The sequence below is a fragment of the Hemitrygon akajei genome, chromosome 6 (assembly GCF_048418815.1).
Source record: "Hemitrygon akajei chromosome 6, sHemAka1.3, whole genome shotgun sequence".
NCBI lineage: Eukaryota > Metazoa > Chordata > Chondrichthyes > Myliobatiformes > Dasyatidae > Hemitrygon > Hemitrygon akajei.
This window is the reverse complement of record NC_133129.1, coordinates 110,128,765-110,152,977: the sequence shown is the minus strand read 5'-3', so window position 1 is coordinate 110,152,977 and position 24,213 is coordinate 110,128,765. Positions and strand designations below refer to the sequence as shown.

Sequence of the window (24,213 nt, the reverse complement as noted above, 5' to 3'; positions counted from 1 at the left end):
ATGCAGTACATCAGTACATTTGCTTCAATTTTAACCCACACTTTCTAGGGTAGAAAAGTTACTGTGGGTGAAATGTCAGATTTCACGTGATGTTTGAAAGAACCTTCACTTAACCATGTAGCTTGATTTCCAATTACCAGGCAGTTGCTGTCACTGCTTTCCACCATTTTGTTAATGATCAAATGTGTGGCGTTTAAGGAAATGCTGTTCCATGGTGCAAAATTGTTCAGAGGAATCTACACATTCTGTACGTTGCCCGACTACACACACTCACACAAATCACATTGCCTTATTCTGACTTACACCATCTCCAATCAGACTGTGGACACAGATAGTTATGTGGTTTATTAAAATGGCTTACAATTTGCTTAAACGCCTACTGTCACCCGTAGTTCCTCAAATAATATTCACACCTCCAGAAACATTTTCCAAATATCCGATCAATGAAGCTGTTTTATTAATGCTAATATGTTGTTTTTAATGTCAGCCAGACTGATTCTCTCTACTTTGTTTCCAGGTCAGGCGATTGTGTCATCTGCAGGGAAATCAGGCCTCTGCGATTTCACTCTCTGTACTGTGGATTGTGAAATTATGAAGTATTCCGGAAGATGTGAAAGCACGACCACCACTCCAGAACCTACAACATCCTCAGTAGTAACTGTAACGCCAAAAACAACAGGAACAACGACCTGTCGCTGTCACGCAGATGGACGGAAAATGGCACCTGGTAAGATTATTAGTAACAATTGTGCAGTGACACTCACAATTGTATGAAGTGATTTAACAGCAATATTTCCCTTTGCCATTTGTTCTGTATGAGTGGATGAATAAACTTGTGACGGTGATGGTCCATCCCTAAGCTTTAATATAATTTAATCCCAGTGGAATTTTATTTTATTGTTTTACCGCTATGTGTGTGTAGTAGATTCTGGAATAAATTTAAAAATGCAACGTAGAAGAGTATGCAACATGGATTGATGTTTCGGGCCATGATGATGTCCAAATCAAGTAAATCAACAGCAGCAATATCGTACCGCAGTGCACTCAAGTCAACATTGTACCATTTTCTGCATATTCAGTGCTTGTCTCAAAACCTTTCAAACAACTCTATTTTCATTGACTGCTCTGACATCATGGAAGTGAAAACAAGTGCCCACACTCTCTCAGTAAATGCACTCACTCTATACTGCTCGTCTCAATAGATCCCCACACACCTGAAATGCTTGATTCTTTTCTTAGAGGTTTGGAACTTGCAGAACAGATGTCCTCTGTATACTCTGTCTGTTGTATTCTTGAATCAACTCCCTCCTCAGCTTCTCAGACGACACATAAAGCTCGTCGAGATTTTCCAGGGCACCACACAAATGCATCGTATGTTTAGACACATTCATCTGATGGAACATGTCCGTAATCAACAAAACACTGTCATAAACCTGCTTTTCGTGCCTGCCTGCCTTCAGTTTCTTTCTATCAGTGGGTAACAGAATTGGATGCATGACTTCAAACCTCTTGCTTCATCTTGAACACATGATTCCAATTGCTGACTTCAAATTGCTCTGGATAAGATGGCAGATTTCATGTTCTGTTCAACAGTGACATGGCACCACAATGTGCTGCCAACACAAGTAATATTGATTGTATTACTTGCCACCTCTAACATGTCATTAAACACAGCACGTAAACATTAAAATAAACTGAGTCCTGACAAAGGGTCTTGGCCCAAAACGTCGACTGCGCTTCTCCCTATAGATGCTGCCTAGCCTGCTGTGTTCCACCAGCATTTTGTGTGCATTGTTATTAAAATAAACTCTTTGCTCCTAAACGAAATACTCCTCAGAAATTAGTATAGTCAGTATCTTACACAACAACACACAATCAAACGAATATCTTTGCCTTGTTGTGACTTCCGCCATCTGAATATAGACTGTACACTGAGATATTTGACTGATATCATAAAATTGCACTCCATCTACAGAAGCTCCTAGTGTGGCTAATTCTTTGTGAGATGATATTCACTGCTCCAAAACCATTTTCTAACGTTTCCAATGAATGAAACTGCTTTGTCAATACAGGACATTTTGTTTTTAATGTTATATTGCATTCAGATTAAGACAGAGAGATTTTCTTTACTTTGCCTCCAGGTCAGGCGATTGTGACGTCTGCAGGGAAATCAGGCCTCTGCAACTTCACTCTCTGTACTGTGGATTGTAAACTTATGAAGTATACAGGAATATGTGAAAGTACAACCACCACTCCAGAACCGACACCATCTACAGTAGTAACTGTAACACCAAAAACAACAGGAACAACAACTTGTAGCTGTCACGCAGATGGACGGAAAATGGCACCTGGTGAGATTATTTGTAACAATTGCGCTGTGACACTCAAATTAATGAAATGATTTAACAGCGATCATTTTTCCTTTCAATGATTGCTTGAAATGCACGATGAATGAGATTGCGCAGATGATGGTCCAATCCAGCATTTTAATGTCTTTGAATCATAGTGGTGACTTACCTGAATATTTTACAATAATGTGCATTAAGTATCCCCAGTATTCATTAAAAGAAAGAATGAAGAAGTGTTTGCAATATGGAGAGATGTTTTCGATATCAGTGATGGTCCAAACAAGTTTAATCGGTGACCATCCTAGCTATATCGTATCTCAGTGTGCACAATGTCACATTCTTTCATTTTTTCCATGTCCTTGCTGGTCTCAAATTCTTCGTACCACGTCTATTTCTCACATCTACCATCTTGAATCTGAATAAGAGACCACCACACTCTGCCTGTACATGCCCTCACACTGTACAACTCCTTTGAAAGGATACACACTCACCTGAAATGCCTGACCTCTGCTCTGAGAGATTTGGAAATTATAGAGAAGGTATCCACTGTATTCTCTGTCTGTGACTTTCTCAACATAATAGCCTTCAATCAACTCAGTCCTCTTCCTCTTAGACACCTGATAAAACATCACAGGTTTAGACAATTACTTCTCCTAGTACGTGTCAATGGTCAAGTCAGCTCCATGGTAAAGCCTCTGTACTAACTCTGCGCAGCCTTTACTTCCTTTAAAAGCTGTTTGACACAATTGGATGCAGTACCACAGTACATTTGCTTCAATTTGAACCCACCTTTTCTAGGGTAGAAAAGTTACTGTGGGTGAAATGTCAGATTTCACGTGATGTTTGAAAGATACTTCACTTAACCATGTAGCTTGATTTCCCATTGCCAGGCATTGACTGTCACTTTGTTCTTTACTTTGCCTCCAGGTCAGGCGATTGTGACGTCTGCAGGGAAATCAGGCCTCTGCAACTTCACTTTCTGTAGTTTGGATTGTGAAATTATGAAGTATACCGGAAGATGCGAAAGCACGACCCCCACTGCAGAACCCACAACATCTACAGTCGTAACCACCACTCCAGAACCCACAACATCTACAGTGGTAACTGTAACTCCAAAAGCAACAGGAACAACAACCTGTAGCTGTAATGCAGATGGACTTAAAATGGCACCTGGTAAGATTATGCGTCATCATGGCACGGTGTCTAACAAATTCCATGAAGTGCGTTGTCAGTAATGTCTCCTGTTAAAATGTTTGGATGGTAGAATAAATCAGATGGTGAAGTTGATGGTAAATTCAGAAGTTTTGACAAAATTGAATCGCAGTGAAAATTAATTCATTACCTTTTTGACGATGTGATTGAAGGGGTCTGATCGTATTAATTAATAGTTCAAATACAAACATAAGGCACAGGCATAGTTATTTTGAACACAGATGAATTGAAAAATTAGTTAAACAAAGTTCTAAATTTAATTAACCTGGAACCTGATGCACCATCAATAACTCTCTCTGAGACGTGAAGGCGAGATATCGGCTTTTATTGACTGGAAGAAAGAACAAGCAGTAGTTGACCACCATACGACATCCTGGAGACTGAAGGCTGGGCTCAGGCCTCAATCGCCTTTATCCCGGGGTCTGTGGGAGGAGCCACGGTCAATGGGAGGTGCCACAGGAGCAGTCAGCAGGGGGCATGTCCAGACAGGTATATGTAGTTCACCACAGAACCACAGCATGCACAACTCAATTTTCTTCCATTTCCTCACTGTTTGTGGCTCGTACCGGATCCTTTGAAACACCTCTGTTGTATTTGACACCTCTAACATCATGGAAGTGAAAAACGGGCTGCCACACTCTCGTTGTAGCTGCGCACCCTAAACAGCTCCTCCAAATGCATCCCCACAAACCTGCAATGCTTGATTCATGTTCTTAGAGATTTGGAAGTTGCAAAGAAGATATCCTGTGTATCCTCTGACTATGAAACACTTTACATCGTAGTCTTGAATCAGCTCACTACTCAACTTTTGAGATTTCCAATGAAGCAGCTACAGATAAATGCAACACAGTTATAGCCAAGATCTTCTCATGGTACATGGCCATAATCGACAAAACTCTGCCACAGACTTTCTTTGCATTCTTTAGCAGCTTTTGCTTTCTTTCAATAAATGGGTAACAGATTAGGATCCATTATTTAAATACACTTGTTTCGAAAAGTAGACGTGCATCCAATTGCTGTCTTCAGATTGCTGTGAATGAGATGGCAGATTTCACTTTGGCTTCAAAATTGGCATGGCATCACGATGTAGACCATGTTACCGATACCAGGACTATTGATTGTCAGTGTCATGCGGCCTGTCATTGAAGATAGCACTTAAGGCATTAAATTAAACGCTTTGCCATTGAGCAAATTATTTCTCAGAAATGTATGTAATCATTATCTCACCCAACAACACACAATCAAATGAATAACTTTGCCTGGTTGTGTCTTCCACCATCTCAATACAGACTGTACATTGAGATGGTTGAGTGGTACGATATAATTGTACTCCATCTGCAGAAGCTCCTAGTGTGGCTAATTCTTTGTGAGATGATATTCACTGCTCCAAAACCATTTTATAACGTTTCCACTGAATGAAACTGCTTTGTCAATACAGGACATTTTGTTTTTAATGTTATATTGCATTCAGATTAAGACAGAGAGATTTTCTTTACTTTGCCTCCAGGTCAGGCGATTGTGACGTCTGCAGGGAAATCAGACCTCTGCAACTTCACTCTCTGTACTGTGGATTGTAAAATTATGAAGTATACAGGAATATGTGAAAGTACGACCACCACTCCAGAAACCACACCATCCATAGTAGTAACTGTAACGCCAAAAACAACAGGAACAACAACTTGTAGCTGTCACGCAGATGGACGGAAAATGGCACCTGGTGAGATTATTTGTAACAATTGCGCTGTGACACACAAATTCAATGAAGTGATTTAACAGCAATAATTTTTCCTTCTAATGATTGCTTGAAATGCACGATGAATGAGATTGCGCAGATGATGGTCCAATCCAGCATTTTAATGTCATTGAATCATAGTGGAGACTTAACTCAATATTTTACAATAATGTGCATTAAGTTATCCCCAGTACTCATTAAAAGAAAGAATGAAGAAGTGTTTGCAATATGGAGAGATGTTTTCGTCAACAGTGATGGTCCAAACAAGTTCAATTGGTGACCATCCTAGCAATATCGTATCTCAGTGTGCACAACGTCACATTCTTGCATTTTCCCCATGTCCTTGCTGGTCTCGAATTCTTAGTACTACTTCTATTTCTCACTTCTACCATCTTGAATCTGAATAAGAGACCACCACACTCTGCCTGTACATGACCTCACACTGTACAACTCCTTTGAAAGGATACACACTCACCTGAAATGCCTGTCCTCTGCTCTGAGAGATTTGGAAATTATAGAGAAGGTATCCACTGTATTCTCTGTCTGTGACTTTCTCAACATAATAGCCTTCAATCAACTCAGTCCTCTTCCTCTTAGACACCTGATAAAACATCTCAGGTTTAGACAATTTCTTCTCCAAGTACGTGTCAATGGTCAAGTCAGCTCCGTGGTAAAGCCTCTGTACTAACTCAGCACAGCCTTATTTCTTTAAAAGCTGTTTGACACAATTGGATGCAGTACATCAGTACATTTGCTTCAATTTTAACCCACACTTTCTAGGGTAGAAAAGTTACTGTGGGTGAAATGTCAGATTTCACGTGATGTTTGAAAGAACCTTCACTTAACCATGTAGCTTGATTTCCAATTACCAGGCAGTTGCTGTCACTGCTTTCCACCATTTTGTTAATGATCAAATGTGTGGCGTTTAAGGAAATGCTGTTCCATGGTGCAAAATTGTTCAGAGGAATCTACACATTCTGTACGTTGCCCGACTACACACACTCACACAAATCACATTGCCTTATTCTGACTTACACCATCTCCAATCAGACTGTGGACACAGATAGTTATGTGGTTTATTAAAATGGCTTACAATTTGCTTAAACGCCTACTGTCACCCGTAGTTCCTCAAATAATATTCACACCTCCAGAAACATTTTCCAAATATCCGATCAATGAAGCTGTTTTATTAATGCTAATATGTTGTTTTTAATGTCAGCCAGACTGATTCTCTCTACTTTGTTTCCAGGTCAGGCGATTGTGTCATCTGCAGGGAAATCAGGCCTCTGCGATTTCACTCTCTGTACTGTGGATTGTGAAATTATGAAGTATTCCGGAAGATGTGAAAGCACGACCACCACTCCAGAACCTACAACATCCTCAGTAGTAACTGTAACGCCAAAAACAACAGGAACAACGACCTGTCGCTGTCACGCAGATGGACGGAAAATGGCACCTGGTAAGATTATTAGTAACAATTGTGCAGTGACACTCACAATTGTATGAAGTGATTTAACAGCAATATTTCCCTTTGCCATTTGTTCTGTATGAGTGGATGAATAAACTTGTGACGGTGATGGTCCATCCCTAAGCTTTAATATAATTTAATCCCAGTGGAATTTTATTTTATTGTTTTACCGCTATGTGTGTGTAGTAGATTCTGGAATAAATTTAAAAATGCAACGTAGAAGAGTATGCAACATGGATTGATGTTTCGGGCCATGATGATGTCCAAATCAAGTAAATCAACAGCAGCAATATCGTACCGCAGTGCACTCAAGTCAACATTGTACCATTTTCTGCATATTCAGTGCTTGTCTCAAAACCTTTCAAACAACTCTATTTTCATTGACTGCTCTGACATCATGGAAGTGAAAACAAGTGCCCACACTCTCTCAGTAAATGCACTCACTCTATACTGCTCGTCTCAATAGATCCCCACACACCTGAAATGCTTGATTCTTTTCTTAGAGGTTTGGAACTTGCAGAACAGATGTCCTCTGTATACTCTGTCTGTTGTATTCTTGAATCAACTCCCTCCTCAGCTTCTCAGACGACACATAAAGCTCGTCGAGATTTTCCAGGGCACCACACAAATGCATCGTATGTTTAGACACATTCATCTGATGGAACATGTCCGTAATCAACAAAACACTGTCATAAACCTGCTTTTCGTGCCTGCCTGCCTTCAGTTTCTTTCTATCAGTGGGTAACAGAATTGGATGCATGACTTCAAACCTCTTGCTTCATCTTGAACACATGATTCCAATTGCTGACTTCAAATTGCTCTGGATAAGATGGCAGATTTCATGTTCTGTTCAACAGTGACATGGCACCACAATGTGCTGCCAACACAAGTAATATTGATTGTATTACTTGCCACCTCTAACATGTCATTAAACACAGCACGTAAACATTAAAATAAACTGAGTCCTGACAAAGGGTCTTGGCCCAAAACGTCGACTGCGCTTCTCCCTATAGATGCTGCCTAGCCTGCTGTGTTCCACCAGCATTTTGTGTGCATTGTTATTAAAATAAACTCTTTGCTCCTAAACGAAATACTCCTCAGAAATTAGTATAGTCAGTATCTTACACAACAACACACAATCAAACGAATATCTTTGCCTTGTTGTGACTTCCGCCATCTGAATATAGACTGTACACTGAGATATTTGACTGATATCATAAAATTGCACTCCATCTACAGAAGCTCCTAGTGTGGCTAATTCTTTGTGAGATGATATTCACTGCTCCAAAACCATTTTCTAACGTTTCCAATGAATGAAACTGCTTTGTCAATACAGGACATTTTGTTTTTAATGTTATATTGCATTCAGATTAAGACAGAGAGATTTTCTTTACTTTGCCTCCAGGTCAGGCGATTGTGACGTCTGCAGGGAAATCAGGCCTCTGCAACTTCACTCTCTGTACTGTGGATTGTAAACTTATGAAGTATACAGGAATATGTGAAAGTACAACCACCACTCCAGAACCGACACCATCTACAGTAGTAACTGTAACACCAAAAACAACAGGAACAACAACTTGTAGCTGTCACGCAGATGGACGGAAAATGGCACCTGGTGAGATTATTTGTAACAATTGCGCTGTGACACTCAAATTAATGAAGTGATTTAACAGCGATCATTTTTCCTTTCAATGATTGCTTGAAATGCACGATGAATGAGATTGCGCAGATGATGGTCCAATCCAGCATTTTAATGTCTTTGAATCATAGTGGTGACTTACCTGAATATTTTACAATAATGTGCATTAAGTATCCCCAGTATTCATTAAAAGAAAGAATGAAGAAGTGTTTGCAATATGGAGAGATGTTTTCGATATCAGTGATGGTCCAAACAAGTTTAATCGGTGACCATCCTAGCTATATCGTATCTCAGTGTGCACAATGTCACATTCTTTCATTTTTTCCATGTCCTTGCTGGTCTCAAATTCTTCGTACCACGTCTATTTCTCACATCTACCATCTTGAATCTGAATAAGAGACCACCACACTCTGCCTGTACATGCCCTCACACTGTACAACTCCTTTGAAAGGATACACACTCACCTGAAATGCCTGACCTCTGCTCTGAGAGATTTGGAAATTATAGAGAAGGTATCCACTGTATTCTCTGTCTGTGACTTTCTCAACATAATAGCCTTCAATCAACTCAGTCCTCTTCCTCTTAGACACCTGATAAAACATCACAGGTTTAGACAATTACTTCTCCTAGTACGTGTCAATGGTCAAGTCAGCTCCATGGTAAAGCCTCTGTACTAACTCTGCGCAGCCTTTACTTCCTTTAAAAGCTGTTTGACACAATTGGATGCAGTACCACAGTACATTTGCTTCAATTTGAACCCACCTTTTCTAGGGTAGAAAAGTTACTGTGGGTGAAATGTCAGATTTCACGTGATGTTTGAAAGATACTTCACTTAACCATGTAGCTTGATTTCCCATTGCCAGGCATTGACTGTCACTTTGTTCTTTACTTTGCCTCCAGGTCAGGCGATTGTGACGTCTGCAGGGAAATCAGGCCTCTGCAACTTCACTTTCTGTAGTTTGGATTGTGAAATTATGAAGTATACCGGAAGATGCGAAAGCACGACCCCCACTGCAGAACCCACAACATCTACAGTCGTAACCACCACTCCAGAACCCACAACATCTACAGTGGTAACTGTAACTCCAAAAGCAACAGGAACAACAACCTGTAGCTGTAATGCAGATGGACTTAAAATGGCACCTGGTAAGATTATGCGTCATCATGGCACGGTGTCTAACAAATTCCATGAAGTGCGTTGTCAGTAATGTCTCCTGTTAAAATGTTTGGATGGTAGAATAAATCAGATGGTGAAGTTGATGGTAAATTCAGAAGTTTTGACAAAATTGAATCGCAGTGAAAATTAATTCATTACCTTTTTGACGATGTGATTGAAGGGGTCTGATCGTATTAATTAATAGTTCAAATACAAACATAAGGCACAGGCATAGTTATTTTGAACACAGATGAATTGAAAAATTAGTTAAACAAAGTTCTAAATTTAATTAACCTGGAACCTGATGCACCATCAATAACTCTCTCTGAGACGTGAAGGCGAGATATCGGCTTTTATTGACTGGAAGAAAGAACAAGCAGTAGTTGACCACCATACGACATCCTGGAGACTGAAGGCTGGGCTCAGGCCTCAATCGCCTTTATCCCGGGGTCTGTGGGAGGAGCCACGGTCAATGGGAGGTGCCACAGGAGCAGTCAGCAGGGGGCATGTCCAGACAGGTATATGTAGTTCACCACAGAACCACAGCATGCACAACTCAATTTTCTTCCATTTCCTCACTGTTTGTGGCTCGTACCGGATCCTTTGAAACACCTCTGTTGTATTTGACACCTCTAACATCATGGAAGTGAAAAACGGGCTGCCACACTCTCGTTGTAGCTGCGCACCCTAAACAGCTCCTCCAAATGCATCCCCACAAACCTGCAATGCTTGATTCATGTTCTTAGAGATTTGGAAGTTGCAAAGAAGATATCCTGTGTATCCTCTGACTATGAAACACTTTACATCGTAGTCTTGAATCAGCTCACTACTCAACTTTTGAGATTTCCAATGAAGCAGCTACAGATAAATGCAACACAGTTATAGCCAAGATCTTCTCATGGTACATGGCCATAATCGACAAAACTCTGCCACAGACTTTCTTTGCATTCTTTAGCAGCTTTTGCTTTCTTTCAATAAATGGGTAACAGATTAGGATCCATTATTTAAATACACTTGTTTCGAAAAGTAGACGTGCATCCAATTGCTGTCTTCAGATTGCTGTGAATGAGATGGCAGATTTCACTTTGGCTTCAAAATTGGCATGGCATCACGATGTAGACCATGTTACCGATACCAGGACTATTGATTGTCAGTGTCATGCGGCCTGTCATTGAAGATAGCACTTAAGGCATTAAATTAAACGCTTTGCCATTGAGCAAATTATTTCTCAGAAATGTATGTAATCATTATCTCACCCAACAACACACAATCAAATGAATAACTTTGCCTGGTTGTGTCTTCCACCATCTCAATACAGACTGTACATTGAGATGGTTGAGTGGTACGATATAATTGTACTCCATCTGCAGAAGCTCCTAGTGTGGCCAATTCTTTGTGAGATGATATTCACTGCTCCAAAACCATTTTATAACGTTTCCACTGAATGAAACTGCTTTGTCAATACAGGACATTTTGTTTTTAATGTTATATTGCATTCAGATTAAGACAGAGAGATTTTCTTTACTTTGCCTCCAGGTCAGGCGATTGTGACGTCTGCAGGGAAATCAGACCTCTGCAACTTCACTCTCTGTACTGTGGATTGTAAAATTATGAAGTATACAGGAATATGTGAAAGTACGACCACCACTCCAGAAACCACACCATCCATAGTAGTAACTGTAACGCCAAAAACAACAGGAACAACAACTTGTAGCTGTCACGCAGATGGACGGAAAATGGCACCTGGTGAGATTATTTGTAACAATTGCGCTGTGACACACAAATTCAATGAAGTGATTTAACAGCAATAATTTTTCCTTCTAATGATTGCTTGAAATGCACGATGAATGAGATTGCGCAGATGATGGTCCAATCCAGCATTTTAATGTCATTGAATCATAGTGGAGACTTAACTCAATATTTTACAATAATGTGCATTAAGTTATCCCCAGTACTCATTAAAAGAAAGAATGAAGAAGTGTTTGCAATATGGAGAGATGTTTTCGTCAACAGTGATGGTCCAAACAAGTTCAATTGGTGACCATCCTAGCAATATCGTATCTCAGTGTGCACAACGTCACATTCTTGCATTTTCCCCATGTCCTTGCTGGTCTCGAATTCTTAGTACTACTTCTATTTCTCACTTCTACCATCTTGAATCTGAATAAGAGACCACCACACTCTGCCTGTACATGACCTCACACTGTACAACTCCTTTGAAAGGATACACACTCACCTGAAATGCCTGTCCTCTGCTCTGAGAGATTTGGAAATTATAGAGAAGGTATCCACTGTATTCTCTGTCTGTGACTTTCTCAACATAATAGCCTTCAATCAACTCAGTCCTCTTCCTCTTAGACACCTGATAAAACATCTCAGGTTTAGACAATTTCTTCTCCAAGTACGTGTCAATGGTCAAGTCAGCTCCGTGGTAAAGCCTCTGTACTAACTCAGCACAGCCTTATTTCTTTAAAAGCTGTTTGACACAATTGGATGCAGTACATCAGTACATTTGCTTCAATTTTAACCCACACTTTCTAGGGTAGAAAAGTTACTGTGGGTGAAATGTCAGATTTCACGTGATGTTTGAAAGAACCTTCACTTAACCATGTAGCTTGATTTCCAATTACCAGGCAGTTGCTGTCACTGCTTTCCACCATTTTGTTAATGATCAAATGTGTGGCGTTTAAGGAAATGCTGTTCCATGGTGCAAAATTGTTCAGAGGAATCTACACATTCTGTACGTTGCCCGACTACACACACTCACACAAATCACATTGCCTTATTCTGACTTACACCATCTCCAATCAGACTGTGGACACAGATAGTTATGTGGTTTATTAAAATGGCTTACAATTTGCTTAAACGCCTACTGTCACCCGTAGTTCCTCAAATAATATTCACACCTCCAGAAACATTTTCCAAATATCCGATCAATGAAGCTGTTTTATTAATGCTAATATGTTGTTTTTAATGTCAGCCAGACTGATTCTCTCTACTTTGTTTCCAGGTCAGGCGATTGTGTCATCTGCAGGGAAATCAGGCCTCTGCGATTTCACTCTCTGTACTGTGGATTGTGAAATTATGAAGTATTCCGGAAGATGTGAAAGCACGACCACCACTCCAGAACCTACAACATCCTCAGTAGTAACTGTAACGCCAAAAACAACAGGAACAACGACCTGTCGCTGTCACGCAGATGGACGGAAAATGGCACCTGGTAAGATTATTAGTAACAATTGTGCAGTGACACTCACAATTGTATGAAGTGATTTAACAGCAATATTTCCCTTTGCCATTTGTTCTGTATGAGTGGATGAATAAACTTGTGACGGTGATGGTCCATCCCTAAGCTTTAATATAATTTAATCCCAGTGGAATTTTATTTTATTGTTTTACCGCTATGTGTGTGTAGTAGATTCTGGAATAAATTTAAAAATGCAACGTAGAAGAGTATGCAACATGGATTGATGTTTCGGGCCATGATGATGTCCAAATCAAGTAAATCAACAGCAGCAATATCGTACCGCAGTGCACTCAAGTCAACATTGTACCATTTTCTGCATATTCAGTGCTTGTCTCAAAACCTTTCAAACAACTCTATTTTCATTGACTGCTCTGACATCATGGAAGTGAAAACAAGTGCCCACACTCTCTCAGTAAATGCACTCACTCTATACTGCTCGTCTCAATAGATCCCCACACACCTGAAATGCTTGATTCTTTTCTTAGAGGTTTGGAACTTGCAGAACAGATGTCCTCTGTATACTCTGTCTGTTGTATTCTTGAATCAACTCCCTCCTCAGCTTCTCAGACGACACATAAAGCTCGTCGAGATTTTCCAGGGCACCACACAAATGCATCGTATGTTTAGACACATTCATCTGATGGAACATGTCCGTAATCAACAAAACACTGTCATAAACCTGCTTTTCGTGCCTGCCTGCCTTCAGTTTCTTTCTATCAGTGGGTAACAGAATTGGATGCATGACTTCAAACCTCTTGCTTCATCTTGAACACATGATTCCAATTGCTGACTTCAAATTGCTCTGGATAAGATGGCAGATTTCATGTTCTGTTCAACAGTGACATGGCACCACAATGTGCTGCCAACACAAGTAATATTGATTGTATTACTTGCCACCTCTAACATGTCATTAAACACAGCACGTAAACATTAAAATAAACTGAGTCCTGACAAAGGGTCTTGGCCCAAAACGTCGACTGCGCTTCTCCCTATAGATGCTGCCTAGCCTGCTGTGTTCCACCAGCATTTTGTGTGCATTGTTATTAAAATAAACTCTTTGCTCCTAAACGAAATACTCCTCAGAAATTAGTATAGTCAGTATCTTACACAACAACACACAATCAAACGAATATCTTTGCCTTGTTGTGACTTCCGCCATCTGAATATAGACTGTACACTGAGATATTTGACTGATATCATAAAATTGCACTCCATCTACAGAAGCTCCTAGTGTGGCTAATTCTTTGTGAGATGATATTCACTGCTCCAAAACCATTTTCTAACGTTTCCAATGAATGAAACTGCTTTGTCAATACAGGACATTTTGTTTTTAATGTTATATTGCATTCAGATTAAGACAGAGAGATTTTCTTTACTTTGCCTCCAGGTCAGGCGATTGTGACGTCTGCAGGGAAATCAGGCCTCTGCAACTTCACTCTCTGTACTGTGGATTGTAAACTTATGAAGTATACAGGAATATGTGAAAGTACAACCACCACTCCAGAACCGACACCATCTACAGTAGTAACTGTAACACCAAAAACAACAGGAACAACAACTTGTAGCTGTCACGCAGATGGACGGAAAATGGCACCTGGTGAGATTATTTGTAACAATTGCGCTGTGACACTCAAATTAATGAAATGATTTAACAGCGATCATTTTTCCTTTCAATGATTGCTTGAAATGCACGATGAATGAGATTGCGCAGATGATGGTCCAATCCAGCATTTTAATGTCTTTGAATCATAGTGGTGACTTACCTGAATATTTTACAATAATGTGCATTAAGTATCCCCAGTATTCATTAAAAGAAAGAATGAAGAAGTGTTTGCAATATGGAGAGATGTTTTCGATATCAGTGATGGTCCAAACAAGTTTAATCGGTGACCATCCTAGCTATATCGTATCTCAGTGTGCACAATGTCACATTCTTTCATTTTTTCCATGTCCTTGCTGGTCTCAAATTCTTCGTACCACGTCTATTTCTCACATCTACCATCTTGAATCTGAATAAGAGACCACCACACTCTGCCTGTACATGCCCTCACACTGTACAACTCCTTTGAAAGGATACACACTCACCTGAAATGCCTGACCTCTGCTCTGAGAGATTTGGAAATTATAGAGAAGGTATCCACTGTATTCTCTGTCTGTGACTTTCTCAACATAATAGCCTTCAATCAACTCAGTCCTCTTCCTCTTTGACACCTGATAAAACATCACAGGTTTAGACAATTACTTCTCCTAGTACGTGTCAATGGTCAAGTCAGCTCCATGGTAAAGCCTCTGTACTAACTCTGCGCAGCCTTTACTTCCTTTAAAAGCTGTTTGACACAATTGGATGCAGTACCACAGTACATTTGCTTCAATTTGAACCCACCTTTTCTAGGGTAGAAAAGTTACTGTGGGTGAAATGTCAGATTTCACGTGATGTTTGAAAGATACTTCACTTAACCATGTAGCTTGATTTCCCATTGCCAGGCATTGACTGTCACTTTGTTCTTTACTTTGCCTCCAGGTCAGGCGATTGTGACGTCTGCAGGGAAATCAGGCCTCTGCAACTTCACTTTCTGTAGTTTGGATTGTGAAATTATGAAGTATACCGGAAGATGCGAAAGCACGACCCCCACTGCAGAACCCACAACATCTACAGTCGTAACCACCACTCCAGAACCCACAACATCTACAGTGGTAACTGTAACTCCAAAAGCAACAGGAACAACAACCTGTAGCTGTAATGCAGATGGACTTAAAATGGCACCTGGTAAGATTATGCGTCATCATGGCACGGTGTCTAACAAATTCCATGAAGTGCGTTGTCAGTAATGTCTCCTGTTAAAATGTTTGGATGGTAGAATAAATCAGATGGTGAAGTTGATGGTAAATTCAGAAGTTTTGACAAAATTGAATCGCAGTGAAAATTAATTCATTACCTTTTTGACGATGTGATTGAAGGGGTCTGATCGTATTAATTAATAGTTCAAATACAAACATAAGGCACAGGCATAGTTATTTTGAACACAGATGAATTGAAAAATTAGTTAAACAAAGTTCTAAATTTAATTAACCTGGAACCTGATGCACCATCAATAACTCTCTCTGAGACGTGAAGGCGAGATATCGGCTTTTATTGACTGGAAGAAAGAACAAGCAGTAGTTGACCACCATACGACATCCTGGAGACTGAAGGCTGGGCTCAGGCCTCAATCGCCTTTATCCCGGGGTCTGTGGGAGGAGCCACGGTCAATGGGAGGTGCCACAGGAGCAGTCAGCAGGGGGCATGTCCAGACAGGTATATGTAGTTCACCACAGAACCACAGCATGCACAACTCAATTTTCTTCCATTTCCTCACTGTTTGTGGCTCGTACCGGATCCTTTGAAACACCTCTGTTGTATTTGACACCTCTAACATCATGGAAGTGAAAAACGGGCTGCCACACTCTCGTTGTAGCTGCGCACCCTAAACAGCTCCTCCAAATGCATCCCCACAAACCTGCAATGCTTGATTCATGTTCTTAGAGATTTGGAAGTTGCAAAGAAGATATCCTGTGTATCCTCTGACTATGAAACACTTTACATCGTAGTCTTGAATCAGCTCACTACTCAACTTTTGAGATTTCCAATGAAGCAGCTACAGATAAATGCAACACAGTTATAGCCAAGATCTTCTCATGGTACATGGCCATAATCGACAAAACTCTGCCACAGACTTTCTTTGCATTCTTTAGCAGCTTTTGCTTTCTTTCAATAAATGGGTAACAGATTAGGATCCATTATTTAAATACACTTGTTTCGAAAAGTAGACGTGCATCCAATTGCTGTCTTCAGATTGCTGTGAATGAGATGGCAGATTTCACTTTGGCTTCAAAATTGGCATGGCATCACGATGTAGACCATGTTACCGATACCAGGACTATTGATTGTCAGTGTCATGCGGCCTGTCATTGAAGATAGCACTTAAGGCATTAAATTAAACGCTTTGCCATTGAGCAAATTATTTCTCAGAAATGTATGTAATCATTATCTCACCCAACAACACACAATCAAATGAATAACTTTGCCTGGTTGTGTCTTCCACCATCTCAATACAGACTGTACATTGAGATGGTTGAGTGGTACGATATAATTGTACTCCATCTGCAGAAGCTCCTAGTGTGGCTAATTCTTTGTGAGATGATATTCACTGCTCCAAAACCATTTTATAACGTTTCCACTGAATGAAACTGCTTTGTCAATACAGGACATTTTGTTTTTAATGTTATATTGCATTCAGATTAAGACAGAGAGATTTTCTTTACTTTGCCTCCAGGTCAGGCGATTGTGACGTCTGCAGGGAAATCAGACCTCTGCAACTTCACTCTCTGTACTGTGGATTGTAAAATTATGAAGTATACAGGAATATGTGAAAGTACGACCACCACTCCAGAAACCACACCATCCATAGTAGTAACTGTAACGCCAAAAACAACAGGAACAACAACTTGTAGCTGTCACGCAGATGGACGGAAAATGGCACCTGGTGAGATTATTTGTAACAATTGCGCTGTGACACACAAATTCAATGAAGTGATTTAACAGCAATAATTTTTCCTTCTAATGATTGCTTGAAATGCACGATGAATGAGATTGCGCAGATGATGGTCCAATCCAGCATTTTAATGTCATTGAATCATAGTGGAGACTTAACTCAATATTTTACAATAATGTGCATTAAGTTATCCCCAGTACTCATTAAAAGAAAGAATGAAGAAGTGTTTGCAATATGGAGAGATGTTTTCGTCAACAGTGATGGTCCAAACAAGTTCAATTGGTGACCATCCTAGCAATATCGTATCTCAGTGTGCACAACGTCACATTCTTGCATTTTCCCCATGTCCTTGCTGGTCTCGAATTCTTAGTACTACTTCTATTTCTCACTTCTACCATCTTGAATCTGAATAAGAGACCACCACACTCTGCCTGTACATGACCTCACACTGTACAACTCCTTTGAAAGGATACACACTCACCTGAAATGCCTGTCCTCTGCTCTGAGAGATTTGGAAATTATAGAGAAGGTATCCACTGTATTCTCTGTCTGTGACTTTCTCAACATAATAGCCTTCAATCAACTCAGTCCTCTTCCTCTTAGACACCTGATAAAACATCTCAGGTTTAGACAATTTCTTCTCCAAGTACGTGTCAATGGTCAAGTCAGCTCCGTGGTAAAGCCTCTGTACTAACTCAGCACAGCCTTATTTCTTTAAAAGCTGTTTGACACAATTGGATGCAGTACATCAGTACATTTGCTTCAATTTTAACCCACACTTTCTAGGGTAGAAAAGTTACTGTGGGTGAAATGTCAGATTTCACGTGATGTTTGAAAGAACCTTCACTTAACCATGTAGCTTGATTTCCAATTACCAGGCAGTTGCTGTCACTGCTTTCCACCATTTTGTTAATGATCAAATGTGTGGCGTTTAAGGAAATGCTGTTCCATGGTGCAAAATTGTTCAGAGGAATCTACACATTCTGTACGTTGCCCGACTACACACACTCACACAAATCACATTGCCTTATTCTGACTTACACCATCTCCAATCAGACTGTGGACACAGATAGTTATGTGGTTTATTAAAATGGCTTACAATTTGCTTAAACGCCTACTGTCACCCGTAGTTCCTCAAATAATATTCACACCTCCAGAAACATTTTCCAAATATCCGATCAATGAAGCTGTTTTATTAATGCTAATATGTTGTTTTTAATGTCAGCCAGACTGATTCTCTCTACTTTGTTTCCAGGTCAGGCGATTGTGTCATCTGCAGGGAAATCAGGCCTCTGCGATTTCACTCTCTGTACTGTGGATTGTGAAATTATGAAGTATTCCGGAAGATGTGAAAGCACGACCACCACTCCAGAACCTACAACATCCTCAGTAGTAACTGTAACGCCAAAAACAACAGGAACAACGACCTGTCGCTGTCACGCAGATGGACGGAAAATGGCACCTGGTAAGATTATTAGTAACAATTGTGCAGTGACACTCACAATTGTATGAAGTGATTTAACAGCAATATTTCCCTTTGCCATTTGTTCTGTATGAGTGGATGAATAAACTTGTGACGGTGATGGTCCATCCCTAAGCTTTAATATAATTTAATCCCAGTGGAATTTTATTTTATTGTTTTACCGCTATGTGTGTGTAGTAGATTCTGGAATAAATTTAAAAATGCAACGTAGAAGAGTATGCAACATGGATTGATGTTTCGGGCCATGATGATGTCCAAATCAAGTAAATCAACAGCAGCAATATCGTACCGCAGTGCACTCAAGTCAACATTGTACCATTTTCTGCATATTCAGTGCTTGTCTCAAAACCTTTCAAACAACTCTATTTTCATTGACTGCTCTGACATCATGGAAGTGAAAACAAGTGCCCACACTCTCTCAGTAAATGCACTCACTCTATACTGCTCGTCTCAATAGATCCCCACACACCTGAAATGCTTGATTCTTTTCTTAGAGGTTTGGAACTTGCAGAACAGATGTCCTCTGTATACTCTGTCTGTTGTATTCTTGAATCAACTCCCTCCTCAGCTTCTCAGACGACACATAAAGCTCGTCGAGATTTTCCAGGGCACCACACAAATGCATCGTATGTTTAGACACATTCATCTGATGGAACATGTCCGTAATCAACAAAACACTGTCATAAACCTGCTTTTCGTGCCTGCCTGCCTTCAGTTTCTTTCTATCAGTGGGTAACAGAATTGGATGCATGACTTCAAACCTCTTGCTTCATCTTGAACACATGATTCCAATTGCTGACTTCAAATTGCTCTGGATAAGATGGCAGATTTCATGTTCTGTTCAACAGTGACATGGCACCACAATGTGCTGCCAACACAAGTAATATTGATTGTATTACTTGCCACCTCTAACATGTCATTAAACACAGCACGTAAACATTAAAATAAACTGAGTCCTGACAAAGGGTCTTGGCCCAAAACGTCGACTGCGCTTCTCCCTATAGATGCTGCCTAGCCTGCTGTGTTCCACCAGCATTTTGTGTGCATTGTTATTAAAATAAACTCTTTGCTCCTAAACGAAATACTCCTCAGAAATTAGTATAGTCAGTATCTTACACAACAACACACAATCAAACGAATATCTTTGCCTTGTTGTGACTTCCGCCATCTGAATATAGACTGTACACTGAGATATTTGACTGATATCATAAAATTGCACTCCATCTACAGAAGCTCCTAGTGTGGCTAATTCTTTGTGAGATGATATTCACTGCTCCAAAACCATTTTCTAACGTTTCCAATGAATGAAACTGCTTTGTCAATACAGGACATTTTGTTTTTAATGTTATATTGCATTCAGATTAAGACAGAGAGATTTTCTTTACTTTGCCTCCAGGTCAGGCGATTGTGACGTCTGCAGGGAAATCAGGCCTCTGCAACTTCACTCTCTGTACTGTGGATTGTAAACTTATGAAGTATACAGGAATATGTGAAAGTACAACCACCACTCCAGAACCGACACCATCTACAGTAGTAACTGTAACACCAAAAACAACAGGAACAACAACTTGTAGCTGTCACGCAGATGGACGGAAAATGGCACCTGGTGAGATTATTTGTAACAATTGCGCTGTGACACTCAAATTAATGAAGTGATTTAACAGCGATCATTTTTCCTTTCAATGATTGCTTGAAATGCACGATGAATGAGATTGCGCAGATGATGGTCCAATCCAGCATTTTAATGTCTTTGAATCATAGTGGTGACTTACCTGAATATTTTACAATAATGTGCATTAAGTATCCCCAGTATTCATTAAAAGAAAGAATGAAGAAGTGTTTGCAATATGGAGAGATGTTTTCGATATCAGTGATGGTCCAAACAAGTTTAATCGGTGACCATCCTAGCTATATCGTATCTCAGTGTGCACAATGTCACATTCTTTCATTTTTTCCATGTCCTTGCTGGTCTCAAATTCTTCGTACCACGTCTATTTCTCACATCTACCATCTTGAATCTGAATAAGAGACCACCACACTCTGCCTGTACATGCCCTCACACTGTACAACTCCTTTGAAAGGATACACACTCACCTGAAATGCCTGACCTCTGCTCTGAGAGATTTGGAAATTATAGAGAAGGTATCCACTGTATTCTCTGTCTGTGACTTTCTCAACATAATAGCCTTCAATCAACTCAGTCCTCTTCCTCTTAGACACCTGATAAAACATCACAGGTTTAGACAATTACTTCTCCTAGTACGTGTCAATGGTCAAGTCAGCTCCATGGTAAAGCCTCTGTACTAACTCTGCGCAGCCTTTACTTCCTTTAAAAGCTGTTTGACACAATTGGATGCAGTACCACAGTACATTTGCTTCAATTTGAACCCACCTTTTCTAGGGTAGAAAAGTTACTGTGGGTGAAATGTCAGATTTCACGTGATGTTTGAAAGATACTTCACTTAACCATGTAGCTTGATTTCCCATTGCCAGGCATTGACTGTCACTTTGTTCTTTACTTTGCCTCCAGGTCAGGCGATTGTGACGTCTGCAGGGAAATCAGGCCTCTGCAACTTCACTTTCTGTAGTTTGGATTGTGAAATTATGAAGTATACCGGAAGATGCGAAAGCACGACCCCCACTGCAGAACCCACAACATCTACAGTCGTAACCACCACTCCAGAACCCACAACATCTACAGTGGTAACTGTAACTCCAAAAGCAACAGGAACAACAACCTGTAGCTGTAATGCAGATGGACTTAAAATGGCACCTGGTAAGATTATGCGTCATCATGGCACGGTGTCTAACAAATTCCATGAAGTGCGTTGTCAGTAATGTCTCCTGTTAAAATGTTTGGATGGTAGAATAAATCAGATGGTGAAGTTGATGGTAAATTCAGAAGTTTTGACAAAATTGAATCGCAGTGAAAATTAATTCATTACCTTTTTGACGATGTGATTGAAGGGGTCTGATCGTATTAATTAATAGTTCAAATACAAACATAAGGCACAGGCATAGTTATTTTGAACACAGATGAATTGAAAAATTAGTTAAACAAAGTTCTAAATTTAATTAACCTGGAACCTGATGCACCATCAATAACTCTCTCTGAGACGTGAAGGCGAGATATCGGCTTTTATTGACTGGAAGAAAGAACAAGCAGTAGTTGACCACCATACGACATCCTGGAGACTGAAGGCTGGGCTCAGGCCTCAATCGCCTTTATCCCGGGGTCTGTGGGAGGAGCCACGGTCAATGGGAGGTGCCACAGGAGCAGTCAGCAGGGGGCATGTCCAGACAGGTATATGTAGTTCACCACAGAACCACAGCATGCACAACTCAATTTTCTTCCATTTCCTCACTGTTTGTGGCTCGTACCGGATCCTTTGAAACACCTCTGTTGTATTTGACACCTCTAACATCATGGAAGTGAAAAACGGGCTGCCACACTCTCGTTGTAGCTGCGCACCCTAAACAGCTCCTCCAAATGCATCCCCACAAACCTGCAATGCTTGATTCATGTTCTTAGAGATTTGGAAGTTGCAAAGAAGATATCCTGTGTATCCTCTGACTATGAAACACTTTACATCGTAGTCTTGAATCAGCTCACTACTCAACTTTTGAGATTTCCAATGAAGCAGCTACAGATAAATGCAACACAGTTATAGCCAAGATCTTCTCATGGTACATGGCCATAATCGACAAAACTCTGCCACAGACTTTCTTTGCATTCTTTAGCAGCTTTTGCTTTCTTTCAATAAATGGGTAACAGATTAGGATCCATTATTTAAATACACTTGTTTCGAAAAGTAGACGTGCATCCAATTGCTGTCTTCAGATTGCTGTGAATGAGATGGCAGATTTCACTTTGGCTTCAAAATTGGCATGGCATCACGATGTAGACCATGTTACCGATACCAGGACTATTGATTGTCAGTGTCATGCGGCCTGTCATTGAAGATAGCACTTAAGGCATTAAATTAAACGCTTTGCCATTGAGCAAATTATTTCTCAGAAATGTATGTAATCATTATCTCACCCAACAACACACAATCAAATGAATAACTTTGCCTGGTTGTGTCTTCCACCATCTCAATACAGACTGTACATTGAGATGGTTGAGTGGTACGATATAATTGTACTCCATCTGCAGAAGCTCCTAGTGTGGCTAATTCTTTGTGAGATGATATTCACTGCTCCAAAACCATTTTATAACGTTTCCACTGAATGAAACTGCTTTGTCAATACAGGACATTTTGTTTTTAATGTTATATTGCATTCAGATTAAGACAGAGAGATTTTCTTTACTTTGCCTCCAGGTCAGGCGATTGTGACGTCTGCAGGGAAATCAGACCTCTGCAACTTCACTCTCTGTACTGTGGATTGTAAAATTATGAAGTATACAGGAATATGTGAAAGTACGACCACCACTCCAGAAACCACACCATCCATAGTAGTAACTGTAACGCCAAAAACAACAGGAACAACAACTTGTAGCTGTCACGCAGATGGACGGAAAATGGCACCTGGTGAGATTATTTGTAACAATTGCGCTGTGACACACAAATTCAATGAAGTGATTTAACAGCAATAATTTTTCCTTCTAATGATTGCTTGAAATGCACGATGAATGAGATTGCGCAGATGATGGTCCAATCCAGCATTTTAATGTCATTGAATCATAGTGGAGACTTAACTCAATATTTTACAATAATGTGCATTAAGTTATCCCCAGTACTCATTAAAAGAAAGAATGAAGAAGTGTTTGCAATATGGAGAGATGTTTTCGTCAACAGTGATGGTCCAAACAAGTTCAATTGGTGACCATCCTAGCAATATCGTATCTCAGTGTGCACAACGTCACATTCTTGCATTTTCCCCATGTCCTTGCTGGTCTCGAATTCTTAGTACTACTTCTATTTCTCACTTCTACCATCTTGAATCTGAATAAGAGACCACCACACTCTGCCTGTACATGACCTCACACTGTACAACTCCTTTGAAAGGATACACACTCACCTGAAATGCCTGTCCTCTGCTCTGAGAGATTTGGAAATTATAGAGAAGGTATCCACTGTATTCTCTGTCTGTGACTTTCTCAACATAATAGCCTTCAATCAACTCAGTCCTCTTCCTCTTAGACACCTGATAAAACATCTCAGGTTTAGACAATTTCTTCTCCAAGTACGTGTCAATGGTCAAGTCAGCTCCGTGGTAAAGCCTCTGTACTAACTCAGCACAGCCTTATTTCTTTAAAAGCTGTTTGACACAATTGGATGCAGTACATCAGTACATTTGCTTCAATTTTAACCCACACTTTCTAGGGTAGAAAAGTTACTGTGGGTGAAATGTCAGATTTCACGTGATGTTTGAAAGAACCTTCACTTAACCAT

General features: G+C 40.1%; 1 protein-coding gene across 1 annotated transcript in view; it reads left to right on the top strand.

Annotated features, from left to right (window-relative positions):
• LOC140729829 (uncharacterized) overlaps nucleotides 1–24,213 on the top strand; it is a 239,444-nt gene that overhangs the window by 119,756 nt on the left and 95,475 nt on the right. Inside the window, exons 51-66 of the mRNA XM_073050042.1 lie at nucleotides 518–727; nucleotides 2,142–2,351; nucleotides 3,276–3,521; nucleotides 5,068–5,277; nucleotides 6,542–6,751; nucleotides 8,166–8,375; nucleotides 9,300–9,545; nucleotides 11,092–11,301; nucleotides 12,566–12,775; nucleotides 14,190–14,399; nucleotides 15,324–15,569; nucleotides 17,116–17,325; nucleotides 18,590–18,799; nucleotides 20,214–20,423; nucleotides 21,348–21,593; nucleotides 23,140–23,349. Of these exons, the coding sequence (XP_072906143.1) occupies nucleotides 518–727; nucleotides 2,142–2,351; nucleotides 3,276–3,521; nucleotides 5,068–5,277; nucleotides 6,542–6,751; nucleotides 8,166–8,375; nucleotides 9,300–9,545; nucleotides 11,092–11,301; nucleotides 12,566–12,775; nucleotides 14,190–14,399; nucleotides 15,324–15,569; nucleotides 17,116–17,325; nucleotides 18,590–18,799; nucleotides 20,214–20,423; nucleotides 21,348–21,593; nucleotides 23,140–23,349 (3,504 nt within the window). The remainder of the gene's footprint in view (nucleotides 1–517; nucleotides 728–2,141; nucleotides 2,352–3,275; nucleotides 3,522–5,067; nucleotides 5,278–6,541; nucleotides 6,752–8,165; nucleotides 8,376–9,299; nucleotides 9,546–11,091; nucleotides 11,302–12,565; nucleotides 12,776–14,189; nucleotides 14,400–15,323; nucleotides 15,570–17,115; nucleotides 17,326–18,589; nucleotides 18,800–20,213; nucleotides 20,424–21,347; nucleotides 21,594–23,139; nucleotides 23,350–24,213) is intronic.